The 18,394-nt window shown below is 35.1% G+C and overlaps 1 protein-coding gene across 1 annotated transcript; it reads left to right on the top strand.

Moving 5' to 3' along the window:
• Positions 1 to 10,550: 10,550 nt before the first annotated feature.
• Positions 10,551 to 17,804, top strand: LOC138698510 (glucose dehydrogenase [FAD, quinone]-like). The gene is made up of 2 exons (XM_069824492.1): positions 10,551 to 10,915; positions 15,495 to 17,804. Exons 1-2 carry the CDS (start codon positions 10,883 to 10,885, stop codon positions 17,283 to 17,285), a joined length of 1,824 nt encoding a protein of 607 aa, XP_069680593.1. The 5' UTR covers positions 10,551 to 10,882; the 3' UTR covers positions 17,286 to 17,804.
• Positions 17,805 to 18,394: the final 590 nt, after the last annotated feature.

The raw sequence follows: 18,394 nt of genomic DNA on the forward strand, positions 1-18,394 counted from the left end.
TTCGCCACGTAGGAGATGGCTATGTGTCAGATGACAGTGGCCAATCCTCAACCGGGAGAGTAAAACGTCTTCTTGTCGTGACGCTCTTGTGGACGAATCACAAACTCGAACAGTATTCTTTATTCTTCGTAATTTATTTCCCTCTTGTGCAGACCATTCTCTTTCCCATTGCCACCATATTCTATGTTTCAGGTAATTTTGAGTATCTTGTCACCTCTCACGCCAATACACCTCAGAACCATTCATAGCACTGTCCTTTGCTGCAGCATCCTCTGCCTCGTTACCAAGAATGTCAACACGACCCGGACTCCACACTACTCCAATCTCATAATCAGAGGTTAGGAGAGAGTGGAAAAGTTCCTGGGTTCTCAACACAAGCGGATCATCAGAATTCAAACGCTGCAGGGACTGAATGTCGCTTAAAGAGAAGGAGCAGATAAGGAATCTGCCCCGGGTTGTCTAATTAAAAACAATAAAGCTCTATAAAAAGCATATAGTTCTGCGGTAAGGCAAGGTTAAGTAAAAAGAAATCTATCAAGTACAATAAAGGTAAGGTTAAGTATAAAGATACCTATCAATGGTATCAGTAAGGCATAGTAAATAGCTTCCGAAGCTATCTTAAGAGCTGTATTAGAGTCATCTATTTTCAGGTCGTTGCAACACACGTACTTGACAAGAGTCTTCCTAAATCTTAGCCTCATCGGGTAGGCTTATAAATCATAATGTAAATACAAGATGAGATCAATATATTTTCGAACTGCACTTTTTTTTGTTGTACCGTTAAACATACATGCTCGTGTCACTGAAGATCTTTGCTTCCGTGCCGGTTGAGTCAGTTCATCAAACAGCTTCAGATTGTCTTTAAGAACTGAGTTTCTACAGGTGATTTTGTGCAAACATATCAAGGACCTATTGTGATTTTTCCTGGAATCCCTCCATACATCCTCCTCTTCATAGAACATCTTGTTATTCCTCATCTTTTACAATATCCACCTCGCGTCATTGGAATTCCTTGTCACAAAGTATTAGGGGCTGCAAGACAACAAACACCTTTAAGAACAGCTTAAAAGATAACCTTATTAGCATTTCACTCCAATCATACTGATTTAAAATATTACTGACTACACTGTTGCTTTTTTCTTTAGACATCATCCTGATTGTGCTGTATTTTCAAAATTGTCTCATAATAATCTCTTTCTATTATCTAATATCATTTGAAATATATTAACATTCTATCTATTTTAGTTTAATTCTGCTACACAGTTTATTTCAGTGTTTAATTAATAGTTCATAGTATTTTGTTGTTTAATTCGTAAATAACTCTTGTATACATGTAACTCTCATCTAAATCAAATTGTTGAATTCTTTGTAAGTTCATGCATATGTATATACACTTTCTGCTGGTTGAGTGGAAGAGAAGGCCTTACGGCATTAACTCTGCCAGCTAAAATAAATCATTATTATTATTATTATTATTATTATTATTATTATTATTATTATTATTATTATTATTAATACATGTGCCTTATGGCTAGTCTTCCTCTCTGCCTTTCGAGTGATACATTTATTATCGATTCCAGGCACTTCTCTAATTCTAGATAATTTTTCCGTTTCGTGCGACCTGTGTGTTACCTACATTCAGGGCAGTCCGGAAACTGATTGTCCCTTGTATATTGTCTTCGATCATCTTTATAGCGCTCGATAATTTTTGTAGATAATACAACATACAGTCATGGGAGATACTCTTCTGTAATCTATATAAAATAAGAACCACCCTTGATAAACACACTGATAACAGTACTCACAGTACTCACGCTTCATTTTTTCCTTGATAAACGAATTATTTTACATTTTACAGCAAATAGGAAGCTTGCCGTTATTCTTTCTCAAAATAACGCACGACAGTGCCTCATGTAATATGGAATTGTTAATAAAAATAGCATGATTTTTGTCGAAGGAAGTTTGTCATTACAGCACAGTATCGAATAATATTGTATTTGTCGAATAAATTAGCAATTGCATAAATATGTAAATATTTAAGATATTTTATTGAATCTATATCTGCATTGATCGTCAAGTTCAGATGGACTCTGAATGCAAGAAAATCAGAAGCAATCCTAATGGGACATCAAAGTCTATTATGTAACATACTGTTTGTCTTCAACACAAATTGCTTCCTGTGTTGAAAATCTTGGCAGTTTACTTCGATTCACATTTAAATTGGAACACCCAAAGTACTCAAATTATCAAGAAAGTGTTTTATGTATACTCCATTCCTTAAACGACATTAAAAAATTTCTCCCTGTCAAAAACTACTAGTGGAAACACTAGAAATTTCCCATTTTGATTATTGTGATTTTCTACTGACAGACCTAAAATAATGTCAACTACTTTCAAAGATTACAGCGTGTTCATAATTCTTGTGTTCGTTTCGTCCCTTACCACGTGACATCCATCCTTTCAAACTCTATAAACTGGCTCCGGCTTAATAAACGTAGAAATTTTCATTCTCTTGACCTCCTTTTCCAACTCATGTATTAAATTAAATTAAACGAAAAGTTTATATTTAAAATAAATATCGTCCTAGTTAGTACAAATGTATTTGAAATGTAGACTTTCCGTTTAATTCCCCATCTCATCTGGCACAAATTTCACTCATGGCTTAGCTTAACAAGAAGTAGAATACTATTTCAGCACGTTACATGTTACAATTTTCTGAACACTTTTACCTGTTAAAGGAGGTGTTCCACCTCTCGGCAATGTTCAGTTTTGTAAACAAGAGCACATAGCGGATCGCTTCTTGTGCGCAACGAGTAAATGATATGATGTTTACAGCGAATGAAGACAGTGGCGGCTTTAACCAAATATTCGCAATTATGTTTACTCAACTGGTTTGTTTCTATTATCGTATACTTTCAACCGTTTCAGTTTTCGCTATTAAATTTGATACAATATGTATAAATGCGATATTATCAAATTTGGCCTATTTTACAAATAACAATTAGACTAAAGTCATTCACATTTGACGAAATAAACATATATTTACACTTAAATCCTGCCTGCGTACCGAGTGCAGAACTATATTCTCAGTTATACTACCATGACTATCAGAAAAAATAATTTTAATGAATACGTTTATAAATACTATAAAATCGAAACTGATATCCCTGATTTCTTCAGAGAATATGAATTAAATTATATCTTCATTCCGAGTACATTACTATATATTCTCTGACTTACAATAGTATGTTGGAAGCAGTAAAAGTTGGGTTGGGGACAACTCGCCACAGAAAATTAGCCACAGAGGCATCTCGACACATAATTGAAATTCGTATCAAAGACAACTCGCCACATAATTGAAATTCGTATCATAGACAACTCGCCACATAATTGAAATTCGTATCAAACACAATTCGCCACCTAATTGAAATTCGTATCATAGACAACTCGCCACATAATTGAAATTCGTATCATAGACAACTCGCCACCTAAATGAAATTTGTATCAAAGACAATTAGCCACACATTAAAATTCGTATGAAAGGCTAAAATTCGCTACAACTTGTAATATATGAAGGTAATACTCAAATTCGCAACAATTTATAATATATTCCTATGGTAACACAAGACAAATCCAGACGCTGTAAACTAATTCGGAACTATGGCGGAAGAAATTCGCTTCACAAAATCAGAAAGAGGCTCTGACAAATTAATTCATCTTGGCTACATGTACACGAGACTTAGAGAAAATAAGAATGGAGTTGAAGCCAAATTTCATGTACATAGCAATTTACATACTTAGTGGAATTTATAATTATTAATCTTTGTATCCATTCGCACAATATAGAGCTTCTGAAGTCATGGATTTATCTTTGTACCGCAGTGTTGCAAATTGTCTATCTGTGGCGAATTGTCTATTTGTGGCGAATTGTCTACCTGTGGCGAATTGTTCCTATTACCAATTTTCTGTGGCCAATTGTCCCAGTTACCAATTTTCTGTGGCCAATTGTCCGGAACCGGTAATAGGTCTCAAGTCAAAAAAATTTTAAATTTTGCTTGAGGACGATTAAAAGTTCGTGTATTAAGTACAATGAATTAGAATGGGATTGTGTTCAAAATAAATACTAGATGTCAAACAAATTCTATAATTTATTCTGTGACTGCAATACTCTTATCAGAGTGCTGCATTGGAGTTAAATCGCTCGCTTGAACTCGATCGAGTGTAGCACCCTCGAGTGAGATACGATCGGTCGTGATACGCTCGTAATAAATAGAAGTATAATACAAGGTCATCTCACCGACATGTCTTATCTTGTATGGAAGGCGACAGATAAGATACACATATTTTTGCTCACACGGTAAAAATAAGGCTTTATTTTATGTGTTTATGACAAACGTTTAATGGAACAGTCAACGGAACGTACGAAAACAGGAACATGAAGTTATAAATAAAATAGTATGAAAAACTTCGATACACAGTTATTATTGCTAATTAATAATTATTCAATATTTGATTTACCACATACATAATATGATAGGTCCATACATAGTGTTCCGCCTATATACTTTGACAATGTAGAAACGTTTTACAAAATATTATTGATATAACATTAGATTAATAACAATATTAATACAGAGATAACGTCACAGAAAATATAATAAAACGAATAATCATGCTGCACAACTGTTACAGATGCAAAGATTGATACACTAATTATTATTATTATTATTATTATTATTATTATTATTATTACTAGAAAACTTGATACAGTTCTTGCGTTATCGTGATTGTGTTCTCCGTTTATAATAATTACATTTACATCCAATAACATCTATCAGATGTGACAAAAACAAAATCACTCCTGTGTTGTGTGTGGGGGGGGGGACATTTACCTACAACATTTATATTACATTTTAAAGCAAGTTTTGTAGTTGTACTATGGAGAGGCTAGTCAAACACTGCAAAGTTTTGAAATCATAAACATCTATGATGTTACTACACAGTTCATCACTGTAACAAGAACGAATGTCTAACGCTCGGCTTATACCGTTCGAGGATTTACCGCTCGTGACAATTTTACCCATCATGCATGTGTGCTACCTATCGGATTATGCTATGAACTACTTGGCGCTCGAGCGGAAACGTCCGATGCAGACCTCTGACTCTTATTAATATCTCTTCCCCTCGTAAAACTTCGAACTATTCACAGTTCAAGTGGGAACACGATTTCAAGTGTTTTGTCTATTTCACTTTTCCTATACATTTAAAATAACAAATAAAAAACAAGGGAGATGAGGACAAGAAATTATGATGCTGAAAGAAATAAAATTATTATAAATAGATTTTGTGCAGAAGCGTGACTCACCCTAGTCAGCTAATGCGTGAAGGCACAGCAACGTCGAACGGCTGCCATTCTGCAAGGATAAAAGTATACATAAATACTAATTTTATTGTTATCAAAGATAATGAAATGAGCCATAATGCTAATAGAACATTTATTCGAAGAAACACAAGAAGTAAAGAACAAATAACTTTAAAATACGAATAATGTTATGCAAGAAGGTGTTCCATAAGATCATACCCGTCCAACCCTGTGAAGTAACGGTTAGCATGCGTGACTGTGAAACGAGCTGGTCGAGCTCAAATCCTGGTTGGGACAAGTTGCCTGGTTGAGGTTTTAACCGTGGTTTTTCCTCAACTCATTACGAGCAAATGCTGGGTAACTTTCGGTTCTGGACCCCGGACTCATTTCACCGGCATTATCACCTTCATCTCATTCAAACGCTAGATAAAGCGTCGTAAAACAATTATAAAAACATCGTACCCTTAGCAGATCATAGGTTTGTGGTTGCCAAACATCACAAAATAGTGACATAATAGAAATGCAACCCGCACACCACCATAGCAGGGAGAGAAGAGTGGAGTGGATATCTTCCCAGGTAATGCAGTGAATGACAGTGCAGAGACGGACTGTGACCGGAAAACAAAAACAATATAGGCTAATATTCTTCTACTTATTAGCTAGTTTATCCGTAATCTAACATTCATATTGAGATTAATTCAGATAAGTCTATAACGAGAGAAATTGTAATGTATTTCAGTGTTCTTGACTTACCAAGTTTTACTTTAACTTTAAAAACAAATTAATGTACTGTAACTTATATTATACCATTTGCTTTTATATAAACTTAAATCTGTTGATTTGTCTGTTAACGTTTCCACCTTTGTTTAGCATCTTCAGACAATTCCATAAAACAATATCAAACAGGTCCTATAAAAACACACTCACTTACGCACGCACACATACACACACACAAGGGTGGATCGAAAGGTAACGCACAACAATATTTTGTTTCAACGTATTTTATAGGTAAGCAAAATGAAATAATGCACAGGAAAGCTACAGGTTTCACCTATTCTTCGACATTGGAACCAAGTCTCTCGACACATTTCTCCCATCGTGACACCATATTCAGTACACCTCCTTCATAAATCTCCGTTTTTGGGCGTATAGCCATCTGCGCACGACTGATTTCACTTTTTTTCATCTGAACCGAAGCGCTGTCCTCTTAAGAATTTCTTCATTTGTCAGAAGAGGTGAAAGTCAGACGGTGCGAGGTCTGGATTGTAGGGTGAGTGATTGCTGCCTTAATGATGCCTCTGACATTGCGTGGTGTTGCAGCGGTCACTGGTCGGCCGGAACGTGCTTCGTCGGCAGACTTCTTCGAAGAACCTGCCCTACCTGGAGATATTGCTATGGTCCAGATAATCAAGCACCATACATGTCCAATATTTTCCTGTGGGTTTCACTCGAATTTTTAGTTTTTTGCAAAAAAACAAAAAAACAAAACAACGGACTACACCTCGCTGCCCGTCATAAGTGAACGATTGTAAAAAAGCGCCATTTTTACTCAGTAGTTACAGCTCGTTCCGCCAGGGTGATATCCGATCGACCCATTGCTGTCTGTAGCGCAAGATTCGACATAACTCTCTGCCAACTTTGAACGTCCTAACCAAAATACACTCAGGGACAAAAAAAACCGGACACTTCTATATTTGCATGTATTTTGTTGCCAATTATTTCAAAATGAAACAAAACCCATTTAAACAAAATAATGTTTCATTTAGCACCTTATACGACAACATTTGAAAAAAAAATCTCTGATGACAAAATTTACAAAAAATTACAAAGGGCGTATAACTATGGATCGTTTGGTCTAACTGTTTTTTTTTTCATTTTATGGTGCCTTAAACATTAAAAACTCTTTTTAGTAACGGGTATTACCCCCTCTGGCTTGAATAACTGCATCCATACGTCTTGGCATGCTCTCAATTTGGTTAGCAATGTCTTTTTGAGGAATAAGTTCCCATTCTTCGCCAAGTGCTCGCCTCAACTCTTGTAACGATTCTGGTCTCGGTCGTCTATTCTTAACACGCCGCCCCAGCATGTCCCACACGTGTTCAATTGGGTTCATGTCTGGACTCCTTGCTGGCCATGGAAGAACATGGATTCCCGCTTCTTGGAGATAATCTCCGACCGCATGGGCAATATGCGGCCGTGCATTATCATGCATTAAAACAAAATTATCGCCTACAAATTGGCCAAATGGCACAACATGATCAGCCAAACATTCATTTATATACATATCAGCTGTTAGTCTTCCATTTTCAACAAAAACCAACTCTGTACGGGTATCCGTACACACTCCTGCCCAAACCATCACTCCACCACCTCCATACGGCACATTTCCGGAAATGCAACACTGTGAAAATCGTTCTCCCCTCCTTCTCCAAACTCTTTCACGTCCATCAGGTGAGCACAGATTGAAACGGGACTCATCGGTGAACAGAACACAGCTCCACTGTCCATTTCTCCAATCCCTGTGATCATTTGCAAAACGCAGTCGTTCAACTCGATGCATCCTGAGAAGTCTGGGAGCAGTTGCAGGTCTGCTTGATATCAGTCCACTTGCTTTCAACCTCCTTCTAACTGTTTTGGCCGAAATTGGGCGTCCATGCATGTTAACAAATTGCTGGGCTACACTAGTAGCTGGCAGGTTGCGCTCCCTAAGAACTCTCAACATCATATACCTGTCTTCATTTGGATTTGTAGCTCTTGGACGACCCGAACCTGGTCTTCTGGTATATTCTAGGGTCTCTCTATACCGTTTTATGGCATCATGGGTTGTTCTTCTAGCCATATTCATAACATTTGCAATGTAACGTACACTGCGTCCATCATCGTAAAGGGCTACAGCTCGAGCCACATCTTCAGGTCGCATCTTGTTTTAAGACAAATGTTACAACCCCACTTAAACTCAGAAAACGTAAAAATAAAGAAATAACGAGTGATAACGATAATGAAGCACAAAATGGTTGAGACAAAATTGATATAGCTGAGACTCCGAAAGAAAAATTGGAATATTTGGTTGTAATGGCTTATTTATAAAACAAAAAACAATCAACTATATATACAAGTCTCCATAACAACAGATGGGTACCATAATATTGTATGAGAAGATAATGTTTTGCAAAATACCAGCAAATATTAAAGTGTCCGGTTTTTTTTGTCCCTGAGTGTAGTATTCCGTGAAATAATAGAATATCCCAGGAATAAGGGTATATTATGCATGGTTACCCTTATTCCGGGTGGTATTCAATTAGTGTCCGTTATTTTCCGATCTACTCTGTATATGAAAAACTGACTGATATTAATTCATTACATTAAAATCCTACATGTACCGGTACTACAGAGCGTTCGCAATGTTTCTGTGCACTTGTATGACCCAGCCAGAGAATGTTTTCTCTCCTTCTTCAGTTGCTACAATTCCAAACTAACGGCCACGATTCCAGAATAAAGATGAAAACAACTGATATAATTTTATCAGTTGGCAACCCTATGGTTCACAATACTGTCGCAATTGCTGCTTTTTTTAGTAGATGCGAAAATAGTCTCCCGAAAATAATATGTTTTCCTATGGAATATATTTTTAGGAAAACGATTGCCATACCGAATTAATGCAGCTGAAAGTCTGTGATAACATTTATTTTATGTATGTATGTATGTATGTATGTATGTATGTATGTATGTATGTATGTATGTATGTATGTATGTATGTATGTATGTATGTATGCATGCATGCATGTATTTATTTATTTATTTATTCTGATGTAGTTAAGGCCATCAGGCCTTCTCTTCCACAACACCAGGAATACAAATACAATAATATAAATAAACAGAGAAAAAAATACACTATATACAAAGTGAAGCTACACAAAAAGTAAAGAGAGAGAGAGAGAGAGAAGAAACACTATAAACAAAGTAAAGCCACACAAAAAATATACACAGGTTGCAGTCACACAAACTTTAAATGAGTGATTATGTATCATAATTAATTGTATCCTAACTAATTAACTAACATAAACAAGAAACTTACAATTTTAATCTAGATTAAAAAAGAAAAAGAAAAAAACACAAATCAATACTTCTAGCAATACCTAAAAACATTAACTAAGACAAAATTTTCCAATTTAATTTTGAATTGTGATAAAGTCCGGCAGTCTCTGACGTCATTAGGTAACGAATTCCAGAGGCGAGGTATTTCTACAGTATAGGAAGATGAGTATAAAGACGTTCTATGATGAGGGATAGAAAGAAGTGCTTGATGTCTGTTTCGAAGAGTTTTAAGAAATTGAAAGCGCGATAACAGATAATTCGGAGTAGAAGAACGCATGATTCTAAACAGAAGAGACAGTGAATGTATTGTTCTTCGTTCCTTCAGACGCACCCATGAAAGTAACTGGAGGGAAGGTGTTATATGGTCAAATTTACGAGCATTGCAGATGAATCGTATGCACACATCATGAACACGTTGTAGTCTCTCAGCTAAGAGTGAACTTACGTTAGCAAGGAATCGCAATAATCAAAATGGGGCATTACAAGCGTCTGAATAAGATTATTTTTTAGACTAAGTGGTAGAAATTCTTTCATATGGAACAAGGAGTGAAGTTGAAAAAATATTTTTTTGCAAATGTGTGTTACTTGAGTGTTCCAATTGCCAACATTGTCAGTGGTCAGAACTTTTAGATACAGTACATTGACCAAATTGGCCATCCTATACGTAAGAAGACGTATAATAAATAGCCTAATTGTTTAATGTTAGGATTATCTAGCGGTTGTGCCATTTTGAATTGAATACAGTAGATAACTGCACCATTACTAAACAATCAACTTACATGTTTGATATTTTGTGGGTTGTACTTGTCCAATTTCGTAACATTTCAATTACTTCCGCCTATAAGAGAAGTGAGTAAACAGCGCTGTGAGAGAAGAAGAAGATGCCAAAGGAGACGACAATTGTCCTTCTCTTTCTCGCATAATTGAAGTTTTGCACGCTATGAATGCACTTTAAGACCCTAACTGGCTACAGGCACCACTTACACAGTTCAGCCATCCGTGTTTTCCAGGAAACTGCGACAGACAACTATATTATTCTACCTCTCGAACTTCCAGTGCATCTATATTATCTTGGCCAAATAGTTCACGGACATTTGGCTTTTAAATTTATATATTTTGATTGTTTACATGTATGTCTACCATTATTTATACTATTAAGCAACACTTTGCGTGTGTTCACCAGAAATGCTCTATTATTCTTTAATATTCCGGAAACTGTTACAGAAATGTTTTCTGAATACGGTGTATCCACACACACTTACAAGGTTCACTAGTGTTCAAGAAGGGGAAGTATATAAATTCCTATATTTCACTCCGCATTTTTCAGTCTGTTCGTTGAAGTGCTTCAAGATCAGAATTACATGGAACAAGTGTCATCAATGTGTTACCATCCACACCTTATCGCTGAATTCTAGTCTTTAAGTGATGTTCTTAAGTGATACCCCTTTACCCAACTCAGTGAGTGCTAACCGTTCATTAAATTATGGAATTGATATATTAGACGCATGTCACAAACATTACGACTGAAGAATTTTATTATTAGTGAGATATAATATACAGTAAAAATGGGGATTATTTCACGAAACAGTATGGTGAGTGGTGCAAATATAGTCACAATAACAATAGCAACAACAAAATGGTACTATGGAAATAATAATATTAATGTAACAGGTAACAGTACTACAGTATATTATAGTATAATAATGACAGAGATATGATTGTACTCGAACAATGGATATACCAATATAATATTAGCAATAATATAGACTACCGTATAAGTTGCGGGTCCCTGTGAGCGAAGAAGACAATAATATGGTTTTTAACAATTTTTAACAATATACCGCAGACATTCAGAGACTGGCTTACCTCTTGAAGAAGTTTTGTATGAATAATCCAGCGTATATGGTACAGGAATTTTCATATTGTTGATTTTATTGCATTGTTCCATATTTATTCAATGTTATTTATGTTTTAATGACGATTATCGTAAAAACTGTTTGCAATGAATGAATGAATGAATGAATGAATGAATAACTAAATAAATAAGAAAATGAAAAATAAGTAATTATAAATAAATATAAATGTATGAACAAATACATGTAAATAATTGAATAAATACATATATATATAATAAATAAATAAGTGAATAAATAAATAAACAAATATACAAGCATACCAATAAACAAGAAGAATAAATAAGTAAATAAATAACTGAATGAACGAAGAAATAAATAAATAAGTAAATAAATGAATAAATAAAGTAAATGAGTAAGTAAATAAATAAATAAATAAATATACAAGCACACCAATAAACAAGAAAAATAAGTAAATAAATAAATAACTGAATGAATGCAGAAATAAATAAATAAATAAATAAATAAATATACAAGCATACCAATAAACAAGAAAAATAAATAAGTAAATAAATAACTGAATGAATGAAGAAATAAATAAATAAGTAATTAAATAAAAAACTAAATAAGTAAATAAATAAATAAATAAATAAATATACAAGCATACAAATAAGCAAGAAAAATAAATAAATAAATAAATAAATAAGTAAATAAGTAAGTAAATAAATAAATAAATATACAAGCATACCAATAAACAAGAAAAATAAACAAGTTAATAAATAACTGAAGGAATGAAGAAATAAATAAGTAAATAAATAAATAAATAAATAAAGTAAATAAGTAAGTGAATAAATAAATATACAAGCATACGAATAAACAAGAAAAATAAATAAGTAAATAAATAACTGAATGAATGAAGAAATAAATAAATAAGTAAATAAATAAAAAATAAATAAATAAATAAATAAATAAATAAATATACAAGCATACCAATAAACAAGATAAATAAATAAGTTAATAAATAACTGAATGAATGAAGAAATAAATAAGTAAATAAATAAATAAACTAAATAAGTAAGTAAATAAATAAGTAAATAAATAACTGAATGAATAAATAAATAAAAAAATATAAAAGAATGAATGAACAAATAAATAAATAAACAAACAAGTAAACAAGCATACAAGCTGAGGCGTATGCAAGAGGGAGGGTTACCAGGTTTGAATCCCCCCTTGAACTTAAAAAAAAATTCAGTTTTAGATTTGAGTATCTTTTTTATCCATATTCATTTTCCCTTCTCTAATTTCTTACTGTCGGAGTATTAAAATCTATATTGAAGTAAGGCGTAGTCCTAATAACTCTCCTTCAATATAATTCCTTTTCTTGGTGCTGCGGCACGTTCAAATTATAACAATGCTATCTTTATTATGGAGAGACCTACCGCCTAGTACCGACTTTGTAATATAATGAAGTCGACACAATATGAAATTGAACTTGTTTCTTAAAAATTGGATGGCTGTGAAAAAGTTACGTTTCAAAGATTTTGCAAGGGTATTCATGAATATGTTCTGTTAGAACATAAAATAATATTAATAAATATACCGTAACATAATAATATAGCAATAAACAAGAAACATAAATAAATAAGTAAGTAAATAAATAAATAAATAAATAAATAAATGAATAAATAAATAAATAAACAAACAAGTAAACAAGCATACAAGCTGAGGCGTATGCAAGAGGGAGGGTTACCAGGTTTGAATGCCCCCTTGAACTTAAAAAAAAATTCAGTTTTAGATTTGAGTATCTTTTTTATCCATATTCATTTTCCCTTCTCTAATTTCTTACTGTCGGAGTATTAAAATCTATATTGAAGTAAGGCGTAGTCCTAATAACTCTCCTTCAATATAATTCCTTTTCTTGGTGCTGCGGCACGTTCGAATTATAACAATGCTATCTTTATTATGGAGAGACCTACCGCCTAGTACCGACTTTGTAATATAATGAAGTCGACACAATATGAAATTGAACTTGTTTCTTAAAAATTGGATGGCTGTGAAAAAGTTACGTTTCAAAGATTTTGCAAGGGTATTCATGAATATGTTCTGTTAGAACATAAAATAATATTAATAAATATACCGTAACATAATAATATAGCAATAAACAAGAAACATAAATAAATAAGTAAGTAAATAAATAAATAAATAAATAAATAAATAAATAAATAAATAAATAAATAAACAAGTACGTCATGACTATTTTGGAAATAACTAGATATGTTTTTGGAATAGAAATACAAAACAATTGCTCGTCTGATTTTTAATACGGGGGCAATTGCTGTATAGGCTCGATGATGTGTGCTGTTACACAGTAGTTCCCCCTTCTTTAAGATTATTATTAATTACATGGACTATTACACTCTTACTACGTCATACTACTTTTGACCAATAAAACGGTACGAAAGGACGTATTTCAACCAATCATGGCTGCTTATCGCACAATTTTATCGCGTCCCTAGCATTTGTTTAATTTTATCGCGTCCCTAGCATTTGTTTCTTTGTTTGCCAACATTCGAAACTAAGCTGGTCTGGACGTCAAAAAAAAATATATATATATATAAAATTACAAATCACTCCAGTCGATGCACAGCAGTTTCAAATATGACTCGCATTGGCATTCAAGAACAAGAATTAATAAAAAATCACTGATCATACCTATGCATCTTCTGAAATCCGATTTACAAATAAATGAAGAGCACCATTCGGAAATCCTGAATAAGTTGAATACACCATATAGGCCTAAATCAACGAGTTTCACTTCTATTACGCACACGTCCAATATAACATCAATTGAACCACCAATCACATTCAAATTTGAGAATTGTACATTCAATAATTATTCCTTTTAAAATTATTCACTCGGAAATCCTGAATAAGTTGAATACACCATGTAGGCCTAAATCAACGAGTTCACTTCTATTACGCACACGTCCAATATAACATCAATTGAACCACCAACCACATTCAAATTTGAAAATTGTACATTCAATAATTATTCCTTTTAAAATCATTCATGTTTATTTTTTATGTCATCGTCGTTAATTAAAACTTTTCTAACACTTGTGTACAGTATATTAGTTAGGTTATGTTATAGCTTCTGCTATATGATATGGATAGTCACGTATCAGAGATTGTTTAATATTAAGATTTATTGAAAATCATCTGTCAAGTGACGTTGATTACTGGGATTCGGATAATTGAAGTGGAATGTTGCATTTTAATAAAAATGAAACTGAATCAACAATGCCTTCTTGACTAGTAACAGTCCACAGAGTTCAATGATGATTCCATAGTTGGCACAACTGATACCGGTAACAAGAAAACATAATCATAAAACACTACTGCCATCTAGCGTAATGTTGAGATGGTACAATAATAATAATAATAATAATAATAATAATAATAATAATAATAATAATAATACTTATTTGTCAGAAACCAGTGTACAAGGCCTGGATATGACATCGTCAGGTTCGATAGTTGATACATTTGAAGACAGTTGTATTTTCATAAGCCAATTAATATTTTATTGCATTGGAGTACTTTGTTACTTCTAATCTTTACATACTTTCTTCTAATCGTGTAATAGTCAATTAAATCTCACTCGAGTTTTGATTTTCTCTAGATAAATCAAAACCTCTAGTGAGATTACTGTTGATAATATAGGGTATCTGGTCTCACTTTTACTGCGCATATGCAAACTCATTTAGAACTCCTGATCAGGCACCGGCGTGGCTCAGTCGGTTAAGGCGCTTGCCTGCCGGTCTGAAGTTGCGCTCGGGCGCGAGTTCGATCCCCGCTTGGGCCGAATACCTGGTTGGGTTTTTCAGAGGTTTCCCAACCGTAAGGTGAATGCCAGGTAATCTATGGCGAATCCTCGACCTCATCTCGCCAAATACCACATCAATCCCATCGACGCTAAATAATCTAGTAGTTGATACAGCTTCGTTTAAATAACCAACTAAAAAAATAAAAATAAAAATAAAAAAAACTCCTGATCGTCGGTAACATTGGAACTGCTCTGACTTTCCAATTGGAGCTCGTATATTAATTAACATTGCCAGCTATGAGATAGTAGCAGTGGCTACTATGAGAATTAACATTATTATTGTTGTTTTTCGTTGCAGCCAGGAAATTCAAAGATTGCCTCCAGATGGCTGGTGTTGCTGCTTCTGCTTTACCAACACACTGCTGCTGATACGTTCATGACATCGCCTGACTATGACTTCATCGTCGTGGGGGCGGGCACAGCGGGGTGTCTCGTGGCGGCGCGGCTCTCCGAGATACCTCAGTGGTCTGTCCTTCTCATAGAGGCTGGGGACGAAGAGAACTTCCTGCACAGCATCCCGCTGATAGCACCCATGTTCATCCTGTCTGCGTCCAACTGGGGTTACAAAGCTGAGAAGAACGACACTTTTGGACTTGGCCTGAGAGAAGGTCGACTGATATGGCCGAGGGGGAAAGTGATGGGGGGTAGCAGTGTCATAAATTCCATGATCTACACGAGGGGAAATCGCAAGGACTTCGATAACTGGGAAAGACTCGGCAACAAAGGTTGGGGATACGATCAAATTCTTCCGTATTACTTGAAACACGAAAACATGACAATTGAGAATCTGATGAAAGACACGAAATATCACTCTACCAAAGGAGAGCTTGACATATCGTACCCTCCTCATCGTACTTCAATCAGCGAAGCGTTTATAGCAGCCGGTATGGAGAAGGGATATAAAACTGTAGACTATAACGCTAAAAGCCAAACAGGATTCTCTTTCTGTCAAACAACTATTAGAGACGGAGGTCGATGGAGCTCAAACAGAGCTTTCCTAGAACCTGCTCGAAACAGGAAGAATTTGACAGTGATGAAGAAAACGTTGGTCACTAAAATTATAATAGATCCATACAGTCGAAGAGCTTATGGCGTGGAGTACAGATCGTACGGCACAGTGATGAGGGCGTATGCGGGAGGAGAGGTGATTGTGTCGGCAGGATCCACGAATACTCCACAGCTTCTTATGTTGTCTGGCATCGGGCCCAAAGATCACCTAAAGGAACACAGAATTCCAGTTATACAAGACTCCAAAGTCGGATATAATCTTCAGGACCATGTTTCGTTGATAAATCTATTTTTTACTGTGAACAAATCTGTCGACATACATCTGAACAGACCTGTCAACGTCATTAACAATTTAGCCCAATTTGCAAGAGAAAGATATGGAGAATTCACTGTGCCAAGTGGATTTGAAGCACTTTCGTTTGTCGATGTGGACGATAACGACGGATTTCCAGAAATAGAAATGTTCTTCGGAGGGCTATTACTCCCCACAATTCCCTTTTACTTAAGTAGACTCGGTGTTTTATCAGATGAATTCAACAAGTTTTTCTCTCCCTTGACTTCCATGAATGGTTTTACAGTGCTCCCAATCCTTCTACGACCTCACAGCCTTGGAAGGGTCAAACTCAGAGACAATAATCCATTAAATCCCCCTTTAGTTTATCCAAATTACTTGTCAGATCATAAAGATGTAGAGACGCTTATAAAGGGAATCAGAATGACTGTGGATCTGACCAAGACGAAGGCGATGCAGGAATTGGGAGCAGATCTGTTTCGAAAACCCTTGCCTACGTGCAAACAGCACAAGTTCGAATCCGATGAGTATTGGGAATGTGCGATAAGGTACATGACCCTGAGCATACAGCATTCCGTAGGGACTTGTAAGATGGGTCCTGATTCGGATCCGGACGCCGTCGTGGATTCGAGGTTGCGAGTGCGCGGAATAAGGAACCTTCGAGTAGTGGATGCGTCTATCATGCCGTTTATTACGTCAGGGCATACAATGGCGCCTGTTTATTTGATTGCGGAGAAAGCGGCGGATATGATCAAAGCTGATTGGACTGCTTATTATTATGGTAAATAAAACTCCAATTCTTTTGTACTATGTATGTCTTGTCAAAAAATAGATTGTGTAATATTGAAAAAGAGATTAAATTATATGTATGCTTTTCTAAAATGAGTGGGTGGATGGATGGATGGATGAGCAGACATACAGACAGACAGACAGACAGACAGACAGACAGACAGACAGACAGACAGACAGACAGACAGACAGATAGATAGATAGATAGATAGATAGATAGATAGATAGATAGATAGATAGATAGATAGATAGATAGATAGATAGATAGATAGATAGATAGATAGATATATAGATAGGATACTTTATTCTTGCTTAATTGAGTTTACGCTTAAAATCATTACTGGGTAATTCCCTTATATAAATTTGTAAACTATTAAAATGTTTAATTGATACCGTTTCAAAACTATTTTGAGCAGTATTTGAGGAGAAAAATTCGCTCCGGAACCGGGGATCGAACCCGGATCCGTGGTTCTACGTACCAAGCGCTCTGACCACTGAGCTACCCCGAATTCAATCCACAGCGCCTCCTACAGTGTTATTTTCCTTTTGTGGCCTGACTCCAAGTTGGGCATACTGTATTAGTAGTATTAGTATTAGTATTTATTTATTTAACCTGGTGGAGATAAGGCCATCAGGCCTTCTCTGCCTCTCTACCAGGGGATTACAACTATTACATGAACAATAAAATTACAATTAATATTAAATTTACAATTACAATTACAATAAAAATTACTGTATACGTTGACGTTTATATTTCAAGTCAACTGCCATTATACATGGAGCGCACTCAGCCGAGTGACTAATGGCCGGGATTCCGCAGTAAAGTGCACAGCAATCTGTACAGAACCATGCACTGCTAGCTAGACGAATTTACTAAAGATGTTTTTAATTGACCTAACAGAACAATAACTGTTATAGTGACAATTAATATTTGAGGAGAAAAATTCGCTCCCGCGCCGGGGATCGAACCCGGTTTCTTGGTTTTACGTATCAAGCGCTCTAACCACTGAAATACATCGAATTAAATCCACAGCACCGGATCGTACTCTCCTCCTACAATATCATTTCCCTTTTGTTGCCTGACTCCGAGTTGGGCATACTGTATACGT

The sequence above is a fragment of the Periplaneta americana genome, chromosome 4 (assembly GCF_040183065.1).
Source record: "Periplaneta americana isolate PAMFEO1 chromosome 4, P.americana_PAMFEO1_priV1, whole genome shotgun sequence".
NCBI classification, from domain to species: domain Eukaryota; kingdom Metazoa; phylum Arthropoda; class Insecta; order Blattodea; family Blattidae; genus Periplaneta; species Periplaneta americana.

What these genes read in the sequence shown, in the direction of transcription:
- LOC138698510 (XM_069824492.1), top strand. Translation starts at nt 10,883, where the DNA reads ATGTTCTTAAGTGATACCCCTTTACCCAACTCA. An exon ending in ATACCCCTTTACCCAACTCA is followed by an intron (nt 10,916 to 15,494) that starts GTGAGTGCTAAC and finishes TTTTCGTTGCAG; the next exon opens with CCAGGAAATTCAAAGATTGC.